The sequence below is a fragment of the Typopeltis vanoorti genome, chromosome 8 (genome assembly GCF_054136105.1).
Source record: "Typopeltis vanoorti isolate ZY-2024b chromosome 8, IOZ_Tvanoo_1.0, whole genome shotgun sequence".
In the NCBI taxonomy this organism is placed as follows: domain Eukaryota; kingdom Metazoa; phylum Arthropoda; class Arachnida; order Uropygi; family Thelyphonidae; genus Typopeltis; species Typopeltis vanoorti.
Genome location: NC_143556.1, coordinates 143344148 through 143367182, shown reverse-complemented (window position 1 = coordinate 143367182; position 23035 = coordinate 143344148). Strand labels below are relative to the sequence as shown.

At 37.1% G+C, this 23035-nt stretch overlaps 1 protein-coding gene across 1 annotated transcript in view; it reads left to right on the top strand.

Moving 5' to 3' along the window:
• Positions 1-1408: 1408 nt before the first annotated feature.
• Cad74A (cadherin 74A) overlaps positions 1409-23035 on the top strand; it is an 850889-nt gene continuing 829262 nt past the window's right edge. Inside the window, exons 1-2 of the mRNA XM_090396473.1 lie at positions 1409-1484; positions 2362-2451. Coding sequence (XP_090252599.1) covers positions 1409-1484; positions 2362-2451 — 166 coding nt within the window. The remainder of the gene's footprint in view (positions 1485-2361; positions 2452-23035) is intronic.

Here is a 23035-nt window from a genome sequence, read left to right as displayed (position 1 = left end):
GTAGTCAAAGGCGCTGACAATTCCCTAGCACTTTCACGTAGAACTCGAGCTGTATACCATCTAATTCTATAGCTGTATTCACATCAGGATTCTGTAATATGCTATGCACCTCCATTTCATTTACCTCAGTTCCCATATAAGTCTTTGTCTCTCTTGTTACTGCAATATCTCCACCTGGATGATATATTCTTGCAAAGTGTTCACTTAGTAATTCTACTTTTTCGACTAATTCAGTTACCTCCCTACCATCGGCATTCATTAAAATAATTCTGCTATAAATATTCTTCCTTTTTACTTGCAACATATCAAAAGAACTGTTTATGTTATCTTTGGCCTCTGTTGCTAATTTCCTTTCATACTCTGCTTTTGTCTTTATTACTACTCATGTGCCTGCTAGTCACAATTTTCCTTGAATTCCCTCCACAAATTTTTCTTTTTTTGTGGCTTAATTATGATATTCATCCATTTATCTCCCACTTGATTTATTCTCCTGACTCTAGGTATGCAGTCTGCCATTACTTCCCTCAAACACTCCTTTATCAATTCCCATGCATTATCAATATCCAGCCCTTGCAATTGCATGTGCCATGGCACTGATCCAAGCAATCTCCCAATCTTGTCATACTTACTAGGCCTGTAATTCCACATATACCACCTCTAAACTGAAAATTCCACATGTTTAGCCTATAGAGTAGAGTTTCTGAATTATTTAAAATATTTATAAAATAAAAAAAATATATATAAAATTAATAAAAATAGAAAAATATCCTTATCCTATCAACTGTAGCAGTAACTCACTGTAGGTTTACAACCTTTTGTGGGTGGGAGTCGCATAAAAAAATTGAAATTGATTTATTTTATATAGAAATTATAGAAATTAAAAGTTGTTATGCAACAATGAAAATCAAAAGAGATAAGATAGCTGCTTTACATAAATGATGTGCCAAAACTTGTCATTATCTCTGGAATAGTAGTTAAGGTAGTTGCCAGGGTGGATTGACTCGGTGGGCTACTAGGATGTTCCCTGTGGGCTGACTTGCAAATAGGCCTGAAACATCTGCTGTGGTGCTTTTTTTTGTAATTATTCGATATTTTTATTTAAAAAATTATAAATTAATGGTTTTGTGGGCCATTTTCACATGATTTCCTGGGTCAGTTTTGTTTGCCGGTCTGCCACTTGTAGTGGCAGTATTGGTTAAGACCTGAATCCAGCATGGGTAAACAATAAGAATATTATGGAGCAGAATCTAAGAGAAAGCAGATGATAAGGATGTGAATTTAGCATCTGTGCTTGGACCACTGCTGTTTATTTGGTACATTAATGATCTAGAGAATAATTGGAGTTTGATATCTGATTATTTGCTGATGATGATGCTGCTCAACTTGAGGAGGGCAATAGTAAATAGAAATGTTTGATCTAGAGAATCCTATAAGAGGATGTGAGTGGATTGACTTAAGTAAAAGAAAAACTGATTGTCAGTTCAGTATTTGTGAAGTGTAAGGCACACATTTTTAATTGAGAAAATTATAAGCTGCATTGATGTGGTGAGGGATCTTTGAACGCTGGCAGACAGCGAATTGAAGTTCAAGAGACATATTGCAAAAGCTTACAAAGCAGCATAAAGGATCATTTGGATGTTGTACTGAAAAGTAGAGGATAAAGTGGTTAATATCCTTTTTTATAAGATCTTGATTTGACCACTAGCTACTGTACACAGATTAAGTTGCTGCTTTTTAAGAATGAAGTAGTGGAGAGAATTCAGGAATGAATGTTTGACATGTGGACTACTCAATGTGAAGATAGATTGAAGGTTAGTGGGCTATCAAATTTGGTTAACAAGTTCAAAAGAGAGTATGTGATACAAAAATGTGTCACCAAGTAGATTTTATTGGATTGATAGCAGAAGAAATATTTTCTTACAAGGCAAGATCAGAGAGAGAGAGAGTGAGCATTCATCTCTGGAGTTAAATAAAAGTGGTTAGAAAGGATCTGAAGACTAGAATTTTTGTCTAGATAATAGTGAATGAGTGTAATTGGTTGCCAGAGAGTGTTGAATATGTGTCACCAATCAATAAATTTAAGGAGGTGTCCTGGTGCTCCTTGAACTCATTATGTGGGTCTCCTGCAGTGAGTCATTATTATTATTATTAATATCTGATCTCCATGGAGTTGGAGACTTATTGTGGGAGGTACACTCTATCACGCACAAAACTCATCCAACTGTGCCTTAAACTGATTCAGTGTATCTACATTCATAACACACTCAGGCAATGTCTTAGGACTTCATATGGGGGTCAGATAATAATGATTATAAACTATTTCCTTATTCATATTTAATTTTTTTTCTTTGATATTTTCAGAATTATGTTTGTGTCAAACTAATAGAGCTCCAGAATTTCTCTCTGGAGGAGATATGGATAAATTTTCCATCAGAGAAGATACCCCAGTTGGTAAGAATCTTTCATATATATATATATATATATATACATAAACACACACATACACAAAGAGAGAGAGAGAGAGACAGACATGTTTTTACACACACACACACACACACGTTTCTATTTCAAGTTTTTATTTTTTTTTATCTGAGAAGGAAAGTAAATTATAATTAATTATACTTGACAAGAAATTGAATTCTTGTTTTTATCTTTATTTTACTCAATGCTTGAATAAAGAACAGTTTGCATGAGAAATATCTTCATGACTAGCCAAACTAATTCTAGATAGAGCCAATTAACTTCACATCAGGTAACCAGTTTAATCATGATGATAAGTCCTCCACTATAACCAGTCTTGCTAATTTTTTTTAAATGTTTTGGAAGAAAGAATCTTAACTTTAGCTTCTGAACCTTCTCTTTGGTTATGTTTGTAGCTTACACACAAGTGCTTAGGTGATGTTCAAGAACTATCTAGTAGAAGCAATGTCGATATGTATTCCAAGGGTCAGAAGGTTAAATAAGCTAGGTGAGAAATGGATGAATGAAGAAATTAAACATACAATACAGAGGGAAAAAGGCATTATGGAGGCAGCATAAGAGGAGTGGTAATAATCAATTCCATGAGGAATACAAAGAACAGTCAAGGAGGATGACTTGGTAAGGGTAGCAAAGTGAAGTATGAGCAGCAGTTGGCTAATGAAGCCAGAAAGAATCTTAGGGAGTTCTTTCGATATGTAATCAACAAAAAAAAATAATGATTATGGAAGGATGACATTGATTGGAGAAAATGGTATAAGAACAACTGCTGCAGATGATAGTTGAGATATTTAATGAGCCTTTCATAAAGGTCTTTCATTCTTGTGAATGTGACATCATGAAGAGTTTGAGAGAGCAGTTGATGATGATGATGAGGAGAAGAGACTGACTGTAAGTAAGCAAATATACAGGGTGTTCGGGATAAATTTGACAGTTTCGTAAGGAAAAAGAAAATCTTCTTTGTATCTATTAAATTTAATGAATTGACAAAAAAACATTACAGGCAGAGTTAATTACAATACTATCAACAAGATTTACTCAAAATAACCACCATTAGCATCGATCACAGCTTCAATTCTGCTTCGGAACCTCGAACAAGCTGATGCTACAGTCTCCCTGGGAAGGGCCGCAAAAACTGTTTTAATTTTATCCATTAACTGGGCTTTTGTATTACTGGAAGTGCGATTGGTGTCTTTTTCAACTGCGCCCCATACAAAATAATCCATGGGGTTAAGGTCTGGGGAGTTTGGAGGCCAAACATTTGGACTGGTGAAGTCGTAGAAATTTTCAGACAACCATTTTTGACTTTTCCCAGAGGTGTGGCAAGGGGCCGAATCCTGCTGCCATACATACGGCCTACCATTGCCTACCCTTGTTATCCAGGGCTTGACTACAGTTAGCAACTCCACGAACAAAGCCCGAATTCCAATGCCAGGGTTCTTCAACACCTGTTCCTGCAGATTTGCGAGGAATTCTGCTGTACGAACGCAATCAGATCGTCTGCTAGGGATCTTTCTTCTTGCTACATCCTCGTAGTCACCATTGCAAGTCTCTAGTTCATGCCTGATTGTTTTTACTGTATTCAGGGAGCATTGGGCAGCAGTCGTAATATCCTTATTTTGATGGCGGGCACGAATCATCATGATACAAGTTATTCTCTTCCATGATTCAGGTGGGTTCCAGCTATCCATCCTTTCTGACATCTTGTATGTGAATGAAGAAGGGTCCAAACTTTTAAATGAAGAGAAGTGTGTGTTAATACATGTAACTTACGGAAAAATATAATTAATTATAAATATGTCAAATTTATCCCGAACACCCTGTATATGGGAGAATTGAGCAAACTTGATGTTAATAAGGCTGTGGGACTTGATAATATATCACCATGTATTTTGAAGGAATGTGCCAGGGAGTTGGCATCAACGTTGGCATATTAATTTAATATGAGCTTTACACTGGGTCAAGTTTCAAAGGAGTGGCAGAAAAGCAAGATTACACCATTTCATAAAGGAAGTGCAGAATTCAAGCATCAAATTATAGGCCAATCTCTGTGTCAGGTATTGTGGTTATGGAGAGGCTGATGAGAACCAAGATTCAGAATTGGGTTGACACCAATGGTAGTATCTTTGATGGACAGCATGGATTTACTAAAGGTCATGTTTTAGTAATTTACTTACTTATCACAATAATGTGACGGCTTCATTGGACAAAGGGGATGGATACACAACAGTAATATACTTTGATTCGGAAAAGCTTTTGATAGATTACCACATGATAAGTTGATGATGAAGCTAGAGTGGATTGGGTTGGATATTAGATTAGTGCATTCAATTGGAGATTGGCTGTCTGATAGCTATCAGCAAGTTGCATATGGGAAAGCAATATCCTAGAAGAGGAAAGTCACTAGTGATGTGCCTCAGGGTATCTGTTTTAGATCTGTTGCTGTTTAACCTGCATGTTAATGATTTTGGGAAGATTTGGATATTTGGTTGTTTGCAGATGATGTAAAGTTGGGGTGAACTATGAGGAATAGAGCAGATGTTGTGGCCTTACAAGAAGATTTGAATAAATTGAGTGAATGGGAGGGAGTGCGGATGATAGTTCAGTGTTGTGAAATGAAAAGTATTAAGATTTGGGAAACAAAGATTGGATGTAAAATTTACGCTTAATGGGGATATATTGCTGTAGGTGGAGGAAATAAGAGATCTTGGGGTGATAATGGATAAGGATCCAAAATTTGAAGAACACATTGCCAAAATTGTGAGGGCAACACAACGAATTCTGGGAATGATACAGAGGACACTGACTTGTAGAAGTAAGGAGATTCTTGTTGCATCATATAAGGCTCTGATTAGGTCACACACGGATTGCTGTGTACAGATTTGGTCACCTTGTTTTCAGAAGGATGAAGAGATGTTGGAATGGGTCCAGAGGCGACTGGTTAAGATCATTTTTGATCTCTGAAATGTTGAATATGAGGAAAGGTTGAGAGGATGCAATTTACAGTGTCCAGACAGTTCATTGCGGGAAAATTGATCGGCAACATTCATTGCAGAGGAAAATTCATCACGGACTCTATTCATTGCTGGAAATTTAATCATGGGGAAAATTCATTGCAGATATATAAAATTTGCTCATTTGTAATAAAAACAATTTAATTTCCATATCAAAATATTAAAAGTTACCTGTACAATTAATTTGGAAAAATAATGAATTCAAAATAATTTTCGGCAGGATAGGAAGGGAAAGCGTGGTGGTGGAGTACTGCTTATGATAAGTGAAGACCTATGTCCTCTAAGAGTGGAGACTTTGGAAGGCAGTGGCACTAATGATTTTGAAAGCATATGGTGTGAGGTAGAGGCGAGCAAGACAGGATATTTAGTGGGGTGTTGCTACAGACCCAGGAGCACAGAGGGTGGGGACCAGGAAATGTTGAGACAGTTGAGTTTGGCAAGTGCAAGAAGAATAATTGTTATGGGAGATTTTAACTACAGTAGTATAAATTGGGGAAAAGGAAGATGCATGTAGCAATAAGGGAATGGAATTTCTAGAAATTCCATTCCCTTATTGCTACATGGTAAAAAAAATTGGTAAAAAAAACAACAATAAACTCTGCTAAAATCCTCCCTTACTAAGCTTTTCTTTATAACTTGTACAGTTCAAGTTGCTATACTAAGATTTTCTTCTGGACTTGTATAGTTCAGGTTGCTATTAAATGTTAAAAAAAAAAACTTCACCAAGTCATCTTGTATTATTTTTGGCTTGTTCTGGTTGCTATAATGGTTGTAATTGGGTCCTCCGCATTCTTGGAATGGTTAGACCATCATTTTTGTTTAAGCATTTCACATGCTTTTTTAAATTTCCTCTTGAACCAGGTTTTGGTGCTTTGTAGGGACTTAGTACCTTTCCAGTCAATTCTGTGGTATGTCTGGAATGCGTGGTCTGTAAGGCGGGTTTTTCCAGAATGGAGGTATTTAATGTGTCGTTTGTGTTCATCCTTCCTAATTGGGAAATTTGCTCTGTTTCCCCTATGTATGGTAAGTTACATGTGCATTATATTTTGCAAACCCCTGGGTTAGTTAGGTATGGAAGAGGATCTTTGGATGAACTGAGCCTTAATTTTGTCGGGGGTTTAAAGGTAGTTTTGATGTTGTATTTGTGTAGTGTTCTATTTTTTCCGAAATGCCTCTAACATAAGGAATGGAAATGGCATTCTTGAAATCTTTTTTGTTTTTAGTGGTGTCTCTGTAAAGGATTTTGTGAATAGTTATTTTACTGTATCCATTTTTTATAAATGTATGGTTGATGATCTCGTATTCCTGGTTTAGAGTTTGCTCATTTGAACAAATAGTTTGAGCTCTGTGTTTAAAGGGTGCTTATGATACCTAGTTTTTCTGTTGGGTGGTTTATACTGCATTGCAAAATTAAAGTTTGCAATGCAGTATAAACAGAATTTAGCAATACATACAAACAGAATTACTAGAAAGTACACAAGTAGGTAAGATGTTCTACAGTACTACATGATTATTCGAAAAATAAAGCAGTAAATGAGATGCATACACAAAATGTATGTTAAGTGATGCAGTATTTACATATAAACAAAATTACTGCAGAGATTTCAGCAATACATAAATAGATAACTATAGGTTAACATATGTATATACAAAACAAGTCAAGGAAAGCAGTGTCTACATCTAGTAAGATTACAACAAACATTATTATACTAATACTTAAAGAGTCAGAAAGGAATTATTATACAGCATTGATTCATAAAATTTAAGTTTAGCATTATGGTTTACATATTAACAAAATTACAGCAGGGTGATACAAATATACAAGATGAAGGCCTATCGTAATACATAATTGGTCAGATTTAACCTAATGAATAATATGTATGTATAAAAGTTAAGCTAAGAAAAAAAATATTTACATATAAACAAATTTATGGTGAAATGTGTTTGTACAAATTAATTCTTTCTAAAAAATTAAAAACATCATGCAATTTGCTTGAATCTGCTAGCATTTCCCTGAGTGTATATGGCTTGGTTAGATAGGTGAAAATTTCGTTCCCCTCTCTCATGTAAATTTTTGACAATCTACCAGAATATGATGAATAGTGAGATGCGTGTTGCATTTTTCACATATGGGAGGGTCATCAGCTCTCAGTAAATGGGAATGCATAAGGTGACTGTGACCTATGTGGAGCCTAGCAAAGACAACCTCCTCCCTTCTCTTTGTACGTTGACTAGAATGCCAGTGTTTAATTTCAGGTTTAATGTTATATAATTTGTTTGTTGATGCTTCTTGCGATGTTGACTCCCACTGAGCAATTAGCTTTGATCCTATAAGTTGTCTGTAGTCTGTATATGGAACTGTCAAATAGTATGTGGAGAAGGTATGAGCTGATTTAGCAGCTGTGGCCTCATTTCCTTTGATTCCGATATGGCTGGGAATCCAGCAGAACTGAACATCGAAATTAAGGATTTTCATTTTGTGAAGCAGGTGTAGCACCTCATAAAGTACTGGATGGGTATTATACATAGGAGAAGAGATAGCTTGTAAAGAGCTCAATGAGTCTTTTTAAATTATACACTTTTGGTAGCAGTTCTCTTTTATATGCACAAGTGCAAGCTGAATGGCCTGTAATTCTGCTGTATAATTATTGCAGTCTGGAATCTGATTTGAGATAATAATGTTAGGAAACACAGCAGCACAGCCAACAGAGGTGTTAGTTCTTGAACCATCAGTATAGATGGGTAAGAAATCAGCGTTTGCTGCTCTGTGTGCATTAAACAATTGCAGATAAATGGATGATGGGGTATAAGATTTCTGTAGCTGACAAAGTGAGAGGTTACAGGATGGTGTGCAAACCTGCCATGGAGGAATGCTGTTATGTTTAGTGTAGCTAATGTTGTCAACATTTATACTAACAGCTTGCACAGTTTCTTTAATACGCATACCAAAAGGATGTATAGCAGTTTGATGTGTGTGATATTGAGCTTTCCAATGCAGAGAAAAGATACTATTCTATGTAGTGTGATCTGGGTGAGATTTTATTTTTTAGGACATAATTAAGAGACAACTGTTTCCGTTGAAGTGATAGAGCCGATTCAACATAAAGACTTTGAGTGGGTGAGGTGTGAAAGGCATCAGTAGCTATCCATATACCCTGATGATGGATGGAATCCAACCATTATAGATTGCTCTGTCTTGCCGAACCATAGACTTGGGACCCATAATCCAGTTTTGAACGTATAAGTGCACGATGAAGATGGAGCAGTGAAGCTTGATTATCACCCTGCTCGGTAGAGGATAGAGTGCGAAGGAGGTTCAAAGTTCTTTTGCACTTTTCTCTTAGTTGACGAATGTGTGCTAGAAATGTGAGTTTTCTAGATGTCAAAGATGAGTCCCAAGAACTTGGTTTCTGTAGCTACTGGAATAACAGTATGTCCCATTCTTAGTTCAGGATCTGGGTGATGAGTGCGTTTTCGACAGAAGTGAACACAGACACTTTTTTCTGTTGAAAACCTAAATCCATTATTAAGAGCCCACAGAGAGACATGATCAATTGCTTGCTGAAGTTGCCTTTCAATTACCCTCATGTTATGTGAGTGACAATAAATTGTGAAGTCATCAATATGTAGAGCACGGTCTACAGTGGGAGGAAGCTGTTCAATAATTGAGTTAATTTTAATAGCAAAAAGGGTTACACTTAAGACAAAGCCTTGGGGAACACTTGTTCTTGATGATATGGTCGAGATAGCATAGTTCCCACTCTGACTTGGAAAGTTTGCGTGGACAGAAAGTTTTTAATAAATATAAGGAGGTGTCCTTTGAGACCTAGGTTACAGAGGTCTTTTAATATGCCATATCTCCAGGCTGTGTCATAAGCTTTTTCCATGTCAAAAAAACTGAGACAAGATGTACTCGCTTCAGAAATGCATTTCTTATACAAGTTTCTAACCAAACTAAATGGTCTAAAGTTGATCGACGTGAAAAGACTGTTGCCTTCTAAATACCAGAGGAAGTCTGGCATTAACCATTTTCTCTAGTATCTTACAAAGACAGCTGGTCAGAGCAATGGGTCGATAATTATTTGCTTGTGTTGGATCTTTTCTTGGTTTTGGGATAGCAATGACAATTGACTTATGCCAAGAATACTCTTCCTCTGCAAGTATTCTATTGTATAATAAGAGAAGAAGATCTATAGAAGATGATGGTAGATGTTTTATCATTTCATAATGGATGTCATCAGGTCCTACTGCATTAGGGTGAGATTGTAGGAGAGCTCTTTTTAGTTCCTCCTTGACAAATGGCTGAAGAATGTTGGTAGAAAAATTAAGACAGAGCCTTTTTGTTTCTCTTGCTGCTCTTTCAGTATTAAAAATTCGGGAAAATATTAAGCTGTTGCTGTTTTAGCAAAAGTTTCTCCCAAAGTATCTGCAATTGCTTTGGGATCAGCAAGAACACCTCCATTATAGTCTAAGGTGGACAAACAATGTGTACTATATCTGCCTTTCATTTTCCGGATTTTATCTCATACAATTTTTGGACTAGTAATTTGATTAATTGATGTAGTAAATTGGATCCATGATTGTTTTTGACTCTGACGGCTTACATAATGTGCTTAGGCTCGAGCACGCTTGAAAGTTATTAAATTTGATGTGGTGGGGTATCTACGAAATATGCTCCATGCTCTGTGTTGATCTTTTTTAGCTGCCTGACATTCTGGGTTCCACCAAGGCTTTGGATAGACTGGGAATCGAGATGATGTTTTTAGGATGGAGGTTGTTGCTGCCTGGACAATGCATTCTGTTATATATTTTACAGCTTCATTGATAGGTGTTTGACTGATGGCATTAGCATTAAATTTTGCAAGATGAGAGAAAGTGTTCCAGTCAGCCTGGTCCATTTTCCATATAGGTATCCATGTGGGTGAACATGGTTCCTGTGAAGATATTGTACAAAGGACAGGAAAGTGATCACATCCATATATGTTCTCTTCAACATCCCACACATGAGCAGTGGAAGAATGGAAGAGGAACAGATTGTAAGATCAATTGCAGAATATGAGCGGGTAGGCATATGGAAAAAAGTATTGAGTTTATTATTTAGAAGGGAAAGGTTATTATTATCAAGAATTTTTTTCAATGATTCGACCTCGTCTATTAGTGTTGGAACTACCCCATAGAGTATTGACTGTTAAAGTCACCCATCAAAAGTATGGGTTCAGGCAGTTGCAAGATGAGGTTATCAAGATTAATTTGATTTAAATCAGCATTTGGTGGTAAATAAATTGAACATACTGTTCAATTTATTTACCACAGAGAAGCGAATTGCTACTGCTTCCAGAGAAGTATTAATTTGGACCTGATGGAAAGGAATATGAATGCCCACTAGGATAGCTACTCCTCCATGAGCAGGACCATCTCCAGTTCTGTCCTTATGTGCAACAGTGAAATTCCTAAAGTTACGGTCCTCATTGGGTCTTAAGTAAGTTTCCTGTAGACAGAAACAGAAAGGTTTGTGTTTCTGCAATAACATCTTGATATCGTCAATATTCTGGCGGATCCCACGACAGTTCAATTGTAAAAATGTTTATTTTTTTTGATTTTATTGACTTGTCTGGTTTTCAAGAGGTTGAGGGTTTACCTTTGTCAGATTTATATTTATCCACTGTTTTAGGGAAGTATGGACAGCCAGTGTCCATCTCTTCCTCTGGTAGAGTGTTTAAAATATCAAATATGTTATGGTCAGTTGGTATATTTAGTTTACTTTCAGTGGGTATCGAGATATCCATTTTTTCTGTGCGAGTGTCTGGTGGTTTATCTTTAGGTGAAGTCTCCATAATTTTTTTTGACAAGTGAGTTTTCATCGAATGGGATCATTTTTGAAGTTGTCTCTGGAGTAAGGCCATAGATCTTGTGATTAATGCACTCAACTGAGAAGCACTTTCGATCGTAAAGTTCAGGTATGGTGAAATAATCTAATGGTGGAATAGACATACATGTCTGAGTTGCTGTTGGCACTTTTTTAATTGTTAATTTTTCAGCATAAGAGGATCGTTGAACAGGTGTAATGGTGGCCAGCTTTCTTTTTGCATCCTGATATGTTATGTTTTGTTCTGTTTTAATTTTTTGTATCTCTTTTTCATCTTTCCATTTCTGACATGCACGAGAATATGCTGGATGATCTCCCTGACAGTTGACACATTTAGCTTTTTTTTCACAGCAGTATTTATTATCATGTTCTTTATGTTCTTTATCTTATTATCTGTGCCCTACCATATTGGGCACAGGTAGTAAACCCACGACAGGCAATTTGGGCATATCCATATCTTTGACATTTAAAGCATCTCAGCGGGTTAGGGATGTACATTCTAACAGGACAGCTGAGATACCCTGATTTTACAGATGTCAGAAGCGGAGGTGTATCAAAAGTAAGAATGATGTTCTTGGTTGAGACCAGGCGACCATCCCTGTGTTTTAGGATACGCCTCACATCATTCTTACTTTTGATACACCTCCGCCTCCGACATCTGTAAAAGCAGGGTATCTCAGCTGTCCTGTCAGAATGTACATCCCTAACCTGCTGAGATGCTTTAAATGTCAAAGATATGGACATGCCCAAATTGCCTGTCATGGTTCTACTACCTGTATCTTTAAGTGATTGCAGTAACACCTTAATTGAGGTGTTACTGCAATTTGTATTCCACCCTTTGTCATTGCTCTCAGTAGTTTCTCGGAATGTTGTTTGCACATTTTTTCCACGAGGATATCACCAAAACGCAATTTCTTGCCAGTTTTGGGAGGTCCTACCAGTCCTTCTAAACCTTTTTGGATAAAGAAGGGAGACATTTTCCCAATTGGTTTTTCACCTGTTGCATGAATGATTAAAAAGGTTGGTACATTTATGTTAGTATTCGATACCTTTTGTTTTTTACTTCTGTTTCCATATGCTGTGTCTATATTATCAGTACTTGATTGGGACTTTGTTAGGGTCCCTGTAACATTTGAGGATGAAGAATTCATATTTAAGGAATTTTTAATTCTGCACCAGAGCTCTCCACCCACCACGGAGCCACACATGGACGCCAACTACCCGGCAAGCAAAGACTGCGCTCAGGAGTGAAACACCAGAGTTACCCTGGACACTATACCGGCATTGTAGCAGGTCTAGGATCCTGACCCCGGACCACAGGGTGAGAGACTTACTACAACACCATTGACCCTTGCAGGCAAGCCCACTAGTCGATTAATCCTGGCGGGGTCATCCAGGACCACCTATCTTGCCGAAGCAGTGGCCAAAGCAGTACAAAACTACCAGGATCCCCCTTTCTGGATGTCCATGTGTTGCACCGCACGGCAAAGACGGCAGCAGGGCATTGGATCCCTGTGATGGTGGTCTGGAAAAAGGATAATGAAAAAGACTCAGGAGAAGTAGAGCAAAGAATACGGGAAGAAAAGCAAAGAAAAAGAGGAAGAATGAAAAGGGCCAGTACCATCACTGGGAGGCCCCCTCCACCACGAACAGGTACCCCACATGGAGGGGTAGGAGGGCACTTGATGGAGAGATACCAGAAAGTAGTTTACTCAGGAGTAGAGTCCAAAAGACGACCTGTGATAGTGGTGTGCTGCAGGGTGCTGTTCTTGGACCACTGCTGTTTAATTTGTTCATTAACGATATGAATGATGGTGCATTTGTTCGCTAATGATGCAAAGTTAGGTAGTGCAATAGTCAATGTAGAAGATATCAAAATTTTGCAGGATGATTTGGATAGATCGGAGGTCTGGGCTAAGGAGAATGGATGTCAATTTAATGTGGAAAATGTAAGGTTATGCATTTTGGGGTGAAAAGATTAGCAGCAGTATATCACATTGGTGGAACTGTACTCCAGGAGATTGATGAGGCCAGGGATTTGGGAGTGTTGATGGATAGGGAGTTGAAGTTTAGGGAGCACATTGCAAAAGTGGCTAAATCAGCTTATCAAATCACTTGGATGCTGAAGAATACTTTGACGAGCAGAAATAAGCACGTTATTGTTCCTCTGTATCGAGCCTTGATAAGACCCCCATCTTGACTACTGTGCCCAGATCTGGTCACTGAGGTTTCTTCTTGATGGGGAGGAGGTTGAGAGGATCCAGAGGCAAGTGACCAAGATGATAGCAGATCTATGGAATGAACCTTATGAAAACAGGTTGAAGATTTGTGGGTTGCAAAAATTGGTTGACAGGCAGAAAAGGGGAGATATGATTTGAGACATTCAAGTTGCTGAAGGGTTTCTATAGGATTAATTCAGAGGATATTTTTGAGAACAGGACTGGTGGTGGGAGGACTAGGGGACATCCATGGAAGTAGGGTAAGAGTGTGGTTAGTAAGGGTGTTAGAGCTGGATTTTTTACTTTTAGAGTGGTAAATGAGTGGAATAAGCTGCCAGAGTCTGTTGTGGGTGCTATGACAGTGAATGAGTTCAAAGCAAAGTATGATAGATACTGTGTGAATGTTGAATAGTTGTGATGGACATGATGTTTAGGGCCTCCCTTGATGAGTCTCAGGAGTCCTTGAAGTCGCTTGTAATAATAATAATTTTTATCATCATTAAATGTCCATGGAATAAAGAGACCCATTGCAGGTGGACCAACTCTCTCTCTCGTGCACACATGCACGTGCGCACACACACACACACTCACACACTCTTGGCTCTCATCATGCCATTCTTTAAATGCATTCACTGTGTCCTCACTCAGCACACTCTCAGGTAATGCATTCCATTCACTGATCAGTCTTCATGTAAAAAACCTTCTTCTCACTCCACCTGCTCACACCCTTCTTATTCAGGGATGGCATCTTGTTTTCTTTTGGTCTGTACCCATTCTGTGAAAAATTTCATCTACATTAATCTGCTAATAACTCTTTACCAACATAGGTCTCAGTCATTTTCTCTGTTCGCTTGAAACTGGCCGACTAAATTATGCGTACAGTAATCCATATATTGTATGGTTTGATCAAAACCTTATACAAGGGAATTGTAACATTCTGACTACTACAGTGTCCCCTTTGTCACTGCCATAATCTGCTATAATGCCCTCGCAGTTTGTGAAATGTCCCTAAATATTTAAGTCGCTATTCACAATCACCCCAGATTCCTCATCTCTTCTAAGATATTTCCATAGCTGGAATTCCACACATCCATTAACCCAATCTATTCAAGTCTTCCTACAAAGATGCAACATCTGCTTTACGCCTTAGCACTTCCAAACATTTTCATCATCTGCAAACAACTAAGTATTTCCATTCAAACCTTCTCCATTATCATAAGCCTACAAGTTAAACAGCAACAGCCTAAAAATATACCCTTGCAGCACACGCAGTAACTTTCCTCTTCTGGGATATTGCATCCCCATATACAACTTGCTCATGCCCACCGGCAGACAATCTCCCATCCCCATCTGTTTCAGTTTAGTTATCAGCTTGTCATGTGGTAATCTAGGAAAGGTCTTTGCAAAATCTAAACATACCACTGTATATATATATATTTTTTTTTATTTTATATTTTTCTGAAAACCCTGCTCCAGAGACAAAACATGGAACTTTTTCAAGCCATTTCAAAAATGTTATTCAGGAAATGAAAAGACTCGAAATTGGGATTTTAGGAATGAGTGAAGTTAGGTGGCCAGGATAAGGCAAAATTCAAGTTGTGGGTGTAACATGAAATGAGGAGTTAGCTGGAAAAAAGATCAATGCAGCTTGGGGGATTTTCAGAAACTATCTAGTAGATGCAATGTCTAAATGTATTCCAAGGGTGAGAAGGTTAAATAAGGTAGTGTGAGATGGATGAATAAAGAGATTGAGCATACAGAGAAAAAGGGCATTGTAAGGCAGCATAAGAGAAGTGGAAATAACCAATTTCATGAGGTATACAAAGACCAGGCAAGGACGATGACTTGGTTGGTGAGAGTAGCTAAAGAGAGGTATGAACAGCAGTTAGCTAATGAAGCCAAAAAGAATCCTAGGGAGTTATTTTGATATGTAGCGAGAAAAAGAAAGAATGATTTTGGAAGGATGACATTGATTGGAGAAAATGGTGTAAAGACAGCTGTTGCAGAATGTGTGGTGGAGATACTTAATGAGCAGTTCATAAAGATCTTTCAATCTTGTGAATGTGACTTCATGGAGAGATTGAGGGCAGTTGATGTTGGGGAGGGAGACTGACTGTAAGTGAGCAAGAGGTGTTTGGAGAGTTGAGTAAACTAGATGTAAATAGGCTGTGGGACTTGATAATATATCACTGCGTATTCTGAAGGAATGTGCTAGGGAGTTGACACTGTCGTGACATATTTTTTTAATACGAGTCTTGCACTTGGTCAAGTTCACAAGGAGTGGAAGGAAGGCGAGATTGTGCCACTTCATAAAGGAGGTGATTGAACTCAAGCATCAAACTATAGGACTATCTGTGTGTCAAGTTTTGTGGTTAAGTTGTTGGAGAAGCTTGTGAGAACTAGGATCCAGAGTTGGGTTGACAACAATGGTATTATCTTTGATGGACAGCATGGATTTGCTAAAGGGAGGTCATGTTTTAGTAATCTACTTACTTATTACAATAAAGTGACTGTTCCCTTGGACAGAGGAGAAGGATAGACAGTAATATACTTGGATTTCGCAAAGGCTTTTGATAGAGTACCTCATGATAAGTTGACAGTCAAACTAGAGCAGATGGGGTTGGATATTAGATTAGTGCATTGGATTGGAGACTGACTATCTGATAGGTATCAATAAGTTCTATATGGGGGTGCAATATCCAGGAAAAGTAAAGTCACTAGTGGAGTGCCTCAGGAGGTTTGTTTTAGGGCTATTACTGTTTAACTTGTATATTAATGATATTGGCAAAGATTTGGCTGGAAATATTCAGTTGTTTGCAGATGATGCAAAGTTGGGACGAGCCATAAAGAGTAGCGAAGATGTTGTGGCCTTGCAAGAAGACTTGAATAAATTGAGTGATTGGGCACAGAAATAGGGATGTGAGTTCAATGTTACAAAATGTAAGGTTTTAAAATTTGGTAAACAAAGATGGGATGCAGAATTTATGCTTGGTGGGAATATATTGTTGGAGGTAGAGGAAATAAGAGATCTGTGGGTGATAGTGGATAAGGATCTAAAATTTAGGGGACACGTAGCCAAAATTGTGAAGACAACACAAAGGCTTCTGGGAATGATGCAGTGGACACTGACGTGTATTAGGTAGGGAGATTCTTGTTCCATTGTATAAGGCTTTGATTAGGCCACACATGGACTATTGTGCCCAGATTTGGTCACCGGGTTTTCAGAAGGATGAAGAGATGTTGAAAAGGGTCCAAAGGCGACTGACTAAGGTAGTTTCTGACCTCTGGAAAGTTGAGTATGAGGAAAGATTGAGAAGATGTAATTTGCAGAGTCTGGTGGACAGGAGGAAGAGGGGGAGATATGATAGAGACCTACAAGTTGGTAAGGGGTTGTTATAGGATCAATGGTGGGGAAGTTCTACTGAGAATAGTGGGAGATCAGGGGAGAACCAGCGTTCATCCCTGGAAACTGTATAAAGATGGTGTGAGTGGGGGAGTGAGAGGCAGGTTTTTCGTGCAGAGTTGTGAATGATTGGAATGCCTTGCCTGAGAGTGTGGTGTCTGCAAGGAGTTTGAGTGTGTTTAAGACATGGTATGATGAGATGTGTGTGTGTGTGTGTGTGTGTGTGTGTGTGTGTGTGTGTGTGTGTGTGTGTGTGTGTGTGTGTGTGTGTGATAAAAGGACTTCCCAGATGAGTCTTTGACTCCATGAGGTCTTGGGGTAATAATAATAATAATAATGACATGACAACATACCACTCTGGAAGTAGTGAAAACTACCATCAAAATGGAGTTGGAATAATATTAAACAAAGATGCCAATAATTCACTGTTGAGCTTTATCCCCTACTCAGACAGGATGATGTTATTAAAACTGAAAGGTGAATCACTAGATATTAATCTTATACAGGTCTATGCCTCGACTGCTGATAAGAATGAAACTGAGATCAAAGAATTTTATGATCAATTGAAAGAACTAATGAAAAACACAAAGAAATATGATAACATGATAAAGAAACATCGTCATGGGTGATTTCACTGCTAAAGTTGGGAAAGGTAGAAGTAGAGATATAGTTGACGAACCTGGACTGCGAACAAGAAATGAGAGAGGACACCATCTTATTCAATTCTGCCAAGAAGAGGTAGAATTGAATAAGAACATCCAATATGCTGATGACACAGCTCTCCTGGCTGACATTATTCAGGGTCTTCAAATTCTTCTGGAACTAGTGAACGAAGAGAGTGAAAAAATGGGATTAAAAATAAATATCACCAAAGAGGAACTAATAATCACAAATACGTGGTTTAAGCTACCATTGCGAAGGCTGTATACTTGGCAATCATCATAGGATAATAATGCAAATATAGTCAGAAACCAAATTGATTACTTGCTAATTAATCAATGATTTCAAAGTTCCATATTCCATAAAGAGTACAAAAACCTATCCTAGTGTGGATATTGCTTCCGATCATAATCTACTGATGACAGAGTTAAAACATAGACTTAAAGCTATACTTAACAAACATCAACAAAAAAAAGTTTGATCTAGGAAAGTTAAAAAACCAAGAGATATGAAAGAAATTGAGTCGAGATCTGAATCAAGAGATAGCACTTATCAAGAATGATGAAGTCATGAGGGTTGATGAATCATGGGACAAATTAAAATCTGTCTTCATAGAAAAATGTATCAATCAAAGCAAGATCAAAGAAGCAAAAGAAATCTGGATGAATGAAAAATGTAAAGAAATAGAAATTCTACAGGAAAAACATGACAGTTTTAATCTAAACAGAAAACTGAAAGAGACCTCAGATATATTTAAGAAAAAACAACTATGTATCCTTCGAAACAAAAAGGGAGAAATTATATCCAAAAAAGGATGACAAAATACTAGAATGGGTGAAATATATAGAAGAACTCTTTACTGATAACAGACAGAACCCAGAAAATACTTATGAACAAATGGAAGGTCCATGCATTCTAAGAACAGTGGTAGAATGTGTGCTGAACTCAGCTAAAAATGGTAAAGCCTTAGGCCCTGATAGAATACCAGCAGAAATAGTAAAGTTATTAGAAGGTGACAACATTACTATATTAATAAAGCTATTTAATGAGATCTGTGATACAGACATAATCCTTCTAGACTGGTCACAGTCAACCTTCATCATGATACCTAAAAAAAGCAAATGCAAAAACTTGTAATGACTATAGAGTGATTAGCCTAATCATTCTTAAAATGTTTCTGAAAATAATTCAAATAAGAGTATACAGAAAATGTGAAGACACCATCAGTGATACCCAGTTTGACTTTAGAAACAGTTTGGGAGTGAGAGAGGCTCTTTTCTGTTCTCAAATCTTATTCCAAAAATGTAGTGACCAAAACAAGGAGTTATTCATTTGCTTCATTGACTTCTAGAAAGCATTTGACAAAGGCCAACATACTAAAATTATTGCACCATTAAAAAGAATTGGATTAGATGGTAAAGACATCAGGATCATTGAAAACTTATATTGGAACCAAAAGGCATCTGTTCAAGTTGATGACATTATTACAGACTCCATTAACATCAAACGAGGAGTAAGGCAAGGATGTATGCTGTCACCTTTTCTTTTTAACACATACTCAGAAGCCATATTTCAAAAAATCTTAAAAGGAAGAGAGGAATGATTTAATGTAGATGGTGAAGTCATCAGTAACATCCAATATGCTGATGACACAGCTCTCCTGGCTGACAATATTCAGGGTCTTCAAAATCTTCTGGAACTAGTGAACGAAAAGAGTGAAAAAATGGGATTAAAAATAAATATCACCAAAACTAAATTCATGGTCATAAGCAACAAATCAATTCTTATTAGAAACTGCTAATTCTTGACAACAAAGATTAATGAAAATTAACTATTATTTAAATATTGGTCACGTGTAAATGAATGACTAATTTAATTACCAACTAGTTTCGCTGGCTTGTGCTGTCGGCTTCTTCAGGGTACATTCTGAAAGCAAAGAAACGAAAATTACAAGTTATACGTTTAACTGACAATTCTATTTCAATAACAAAATAGTAGTGTGCGTGAAACAATACGCATGTCATGGATAGATGATTTACTTGTTGAGATGCATTTTGTAAATTCTTAGAATAGGTTTCTGTAGTTTTCCAGTTCCAGGGAACAAAATGCATCTCAGCAAGTAAATCATGTATCTGCGACATGCGTATTGTTTCACGCGCACTACTATTTTGTTATTGAAATATAATTGTCAGTTAACATATAGCATGTCATTTTCATTTCTTTGCTTTCTTGAATATACCCTGAAGAAGCTGATAGCACATGCCGGCAAAACTAGTTGGTAATTAAATTAAATTAGTTATTCACCTACACTTGACCAATATCTAAATAATAGTTAATTTTCATTAAACCAATTCTTAATTCAGCACTTTCTTTAAATGGGAAACAAATAGAGAGAGTGACAAAGTTGACATGCATATTGTTTCACGCACACTACTATTTTGTTATTGAAATATAATTGTCAGTTAACATATAGCATGTCATTTTCATTTCTTTGCTTTCTTGAATATACCCTGAAGAAGCTGATAGCACATGCTGGCGAAACTAGTTGGTAATTAAATTAAATTAGTTATTCACCTACACTTGACCAATATCTAAATAATAGTTAATTTTCATTAAACCAATTCTTAATTCAGCACTTTTTTTAAATGGGAAACAAATAGAAAGAGTGACAAAGTTGAAATATCTTGGATGCTGGTTAAATGAAGAATGCAATCCAGAAATGAAAGTTAGAATTGAAATGGCAAGAAAAAATTTTCTCCTGATGAAATCAACACTGTGTAACTGCAGTTTAAATTTAGAGCTTAGAGTATGCATGGTTAAATGTTTTGTATGGTCTGTACTGCTATACGGTGCAGAAACTTTGACTTTAAAGATAACATCAATAAAAAAACTTGAAGCCTTTGATATGTGGTTATACAGATGAATGTTAAAATCCCATGAACAGCAAAAATGTCCAATCAGGAAGTACTGGAACAAATGGGGAAATCACGTGAACTTTTAGATACCATAAAAAGAAGGAAAACTGCATATCTTGGTCACCTACTTTGTAATGAAAAATATGAGATATTTCAATTGATTATAAAAGGAAAGATAAATGGAAGAAGAGGACAAGGAAGATGAAGAAAATCTTGGCTAGTAGACATCAGACCGTGAACTGGCATGAGCTCTGAGGGACCGTTTAGAGTGGCTGAAGATCGCTCAAAATTTGCCAAGGTGATCGCCGTCCACCGATAGGAAATGACACTCAAAGAAGAAGATCCCCTATGAGTGGTAACACTTGTCTATTATCATAAGTTGGTAAAATACAGGATGATTCTAAATTTTTGTCGGGGTTTCTGTAGCCTGTAATTTTCAAATCAGAAACAATAAAATAAAACTGCTTACAGAATATGAAAGTGTAACTCAAAAAGTTTTATTTTGGAACACTGTACTTGCTGCATTGATGTCTGGGAGATAATATGATATTATACTTCAACATAGTGACTGATCAAGAGTTTGTAATGTGCATACTTTGGTTTTTTGAAACAAAGTCAGTTATCACAACACAGTGTCATTACAGAACTCAGTATGATGAACATCCACCTTCAGATAATGCTATCCGATGTTGGTTAAAGCAATTTCAAGAGACTGATAAGTGTTCAGCACCAAAAAAGGAGTGAGAAGACCGATCACTTCACAGGAAGATGTTGATTGAACCCAGGAAGCATTTTATCAAAGCCCACAAAAATCAACAAGAAGAGCTTCTTTGCAGTTATTCACAAACAACTATTTGTAGGGTTGTTCATAACCATCTTCAATGCCGTGCCTACAAACTGCAGATTGTGTAGGCTTTACAGCTGGATCATAAATAAACCCTGCCATTTCCACTTTGCTCAAGACATTTTGTCAAAATTCAAAGCTGTTGAAAATTATCTTCAGATATAGATATTTAATGCAACATTTTGCAACATTTTGCATATCATGGAGGGGGAAATCATCATAACTGCAGAATGTGAGGATCAGAAAACCCTCTCATGGCATTCGAAAGAGATAGTCCAAAGGTGAATCTTTGTCATGTTTGGAAGTTTTGGGGCCCTTTTTCTTTGTGGAAAAAACAGTGACAGCGGTGAACTATCTGGACATGCTACAGCTGTATCTGTTATCCCTGGTTGGAAGATTATCAGCCAAATGTGGCTGATGAGCCAAGGACAATAAGAACCACATTCCAACTGTTTTTTTTTTTTTTTGAATAATCATTGAGAACATTTTGTTGCATTGCATTTTCCTGGGTGCTGGGTTGAGCATGATGGATCGATTCCGTGGCCTCTGTGCTCACCCAATATTATGTCTCTTGATTTCTTTCTGTGGGGATACGTGAAGGACATTGTTTACCAGACTTGTGTGACCTCCCTCAACAAACTGAAGAAAGATCAGAATTGTTGCTGTGATATGAACAGTTACCCTGCAAATGATGGAGGGAAATTGATTTTCACTTGGACATCTTATGTGCCACGAAAGGTGTGAAAGTTGAAGTTGTTTAGCATTTTGCAGTATTGATTCTATTGGTAATAAAACTTTATGAGTTACACTTTGGTATTCTATAATTAGTTTGAAAATTATAGGCCAAAAAACACCAACAATAATTTTGAATCACCCTGTAGCTCAAACCATTATTTGGATGTTGAAAAATTTGCTAACAAGTCAAAATTGGGAGGTTATTATCCCACTTTATAAGGCTATGATTCAGCGGCATTTTGACTACTGTTTGCAGATTTTGTCATCTGGGATTCTTTTAGAACGTGATGGAGATGATTCAGAGGCAAGTGACCAAATTAGCAACATGTCTGTGGAATGCTCTCATTGGTGATAAGAATGCAGATGTGTAGGTTGCAGAGTTTAGTTGACAGGCAGAAGAGAGGAGACATAATAGAAGCTTAAGTTATTAAAGGAGTTCTATAAGATTGACATAAAGAAATTTTTCAATACATGATGAATAGATAGAGAGAGAGAGATCTAGTGGCAACCCCTAGGAGTTGTGTAAGAGTGTGGTTAGTAGGGATGTGCAGACTAGATTTTTGTTTTTACTTGGAGAGTGGTGAATGTATTGCCTGAATTGATTGTGAGCACCTTGAAAGTGATTGAGTTAAGGAGAGGTTATGATAGGTACTGTGTGTATGAAAGTTAGTGTGGGTCATCCACAGTGTCTTCTGACCATGGAGATAACTGCATAATAATAAAAATAAGGAAAATACTGGAAGAACAATTAACAGACATAATACTGGGTGTATACCCTTGGTTGCTTTGGTTGTATACCCAAACAACCCAAACCCAGGATTCATGTAAAAAGAAAAAAGAAAAAAAAAAAAAAACTTCTCTCTCATCCAGTCTTATATTTCCTGTCGTGTCATCTACATTT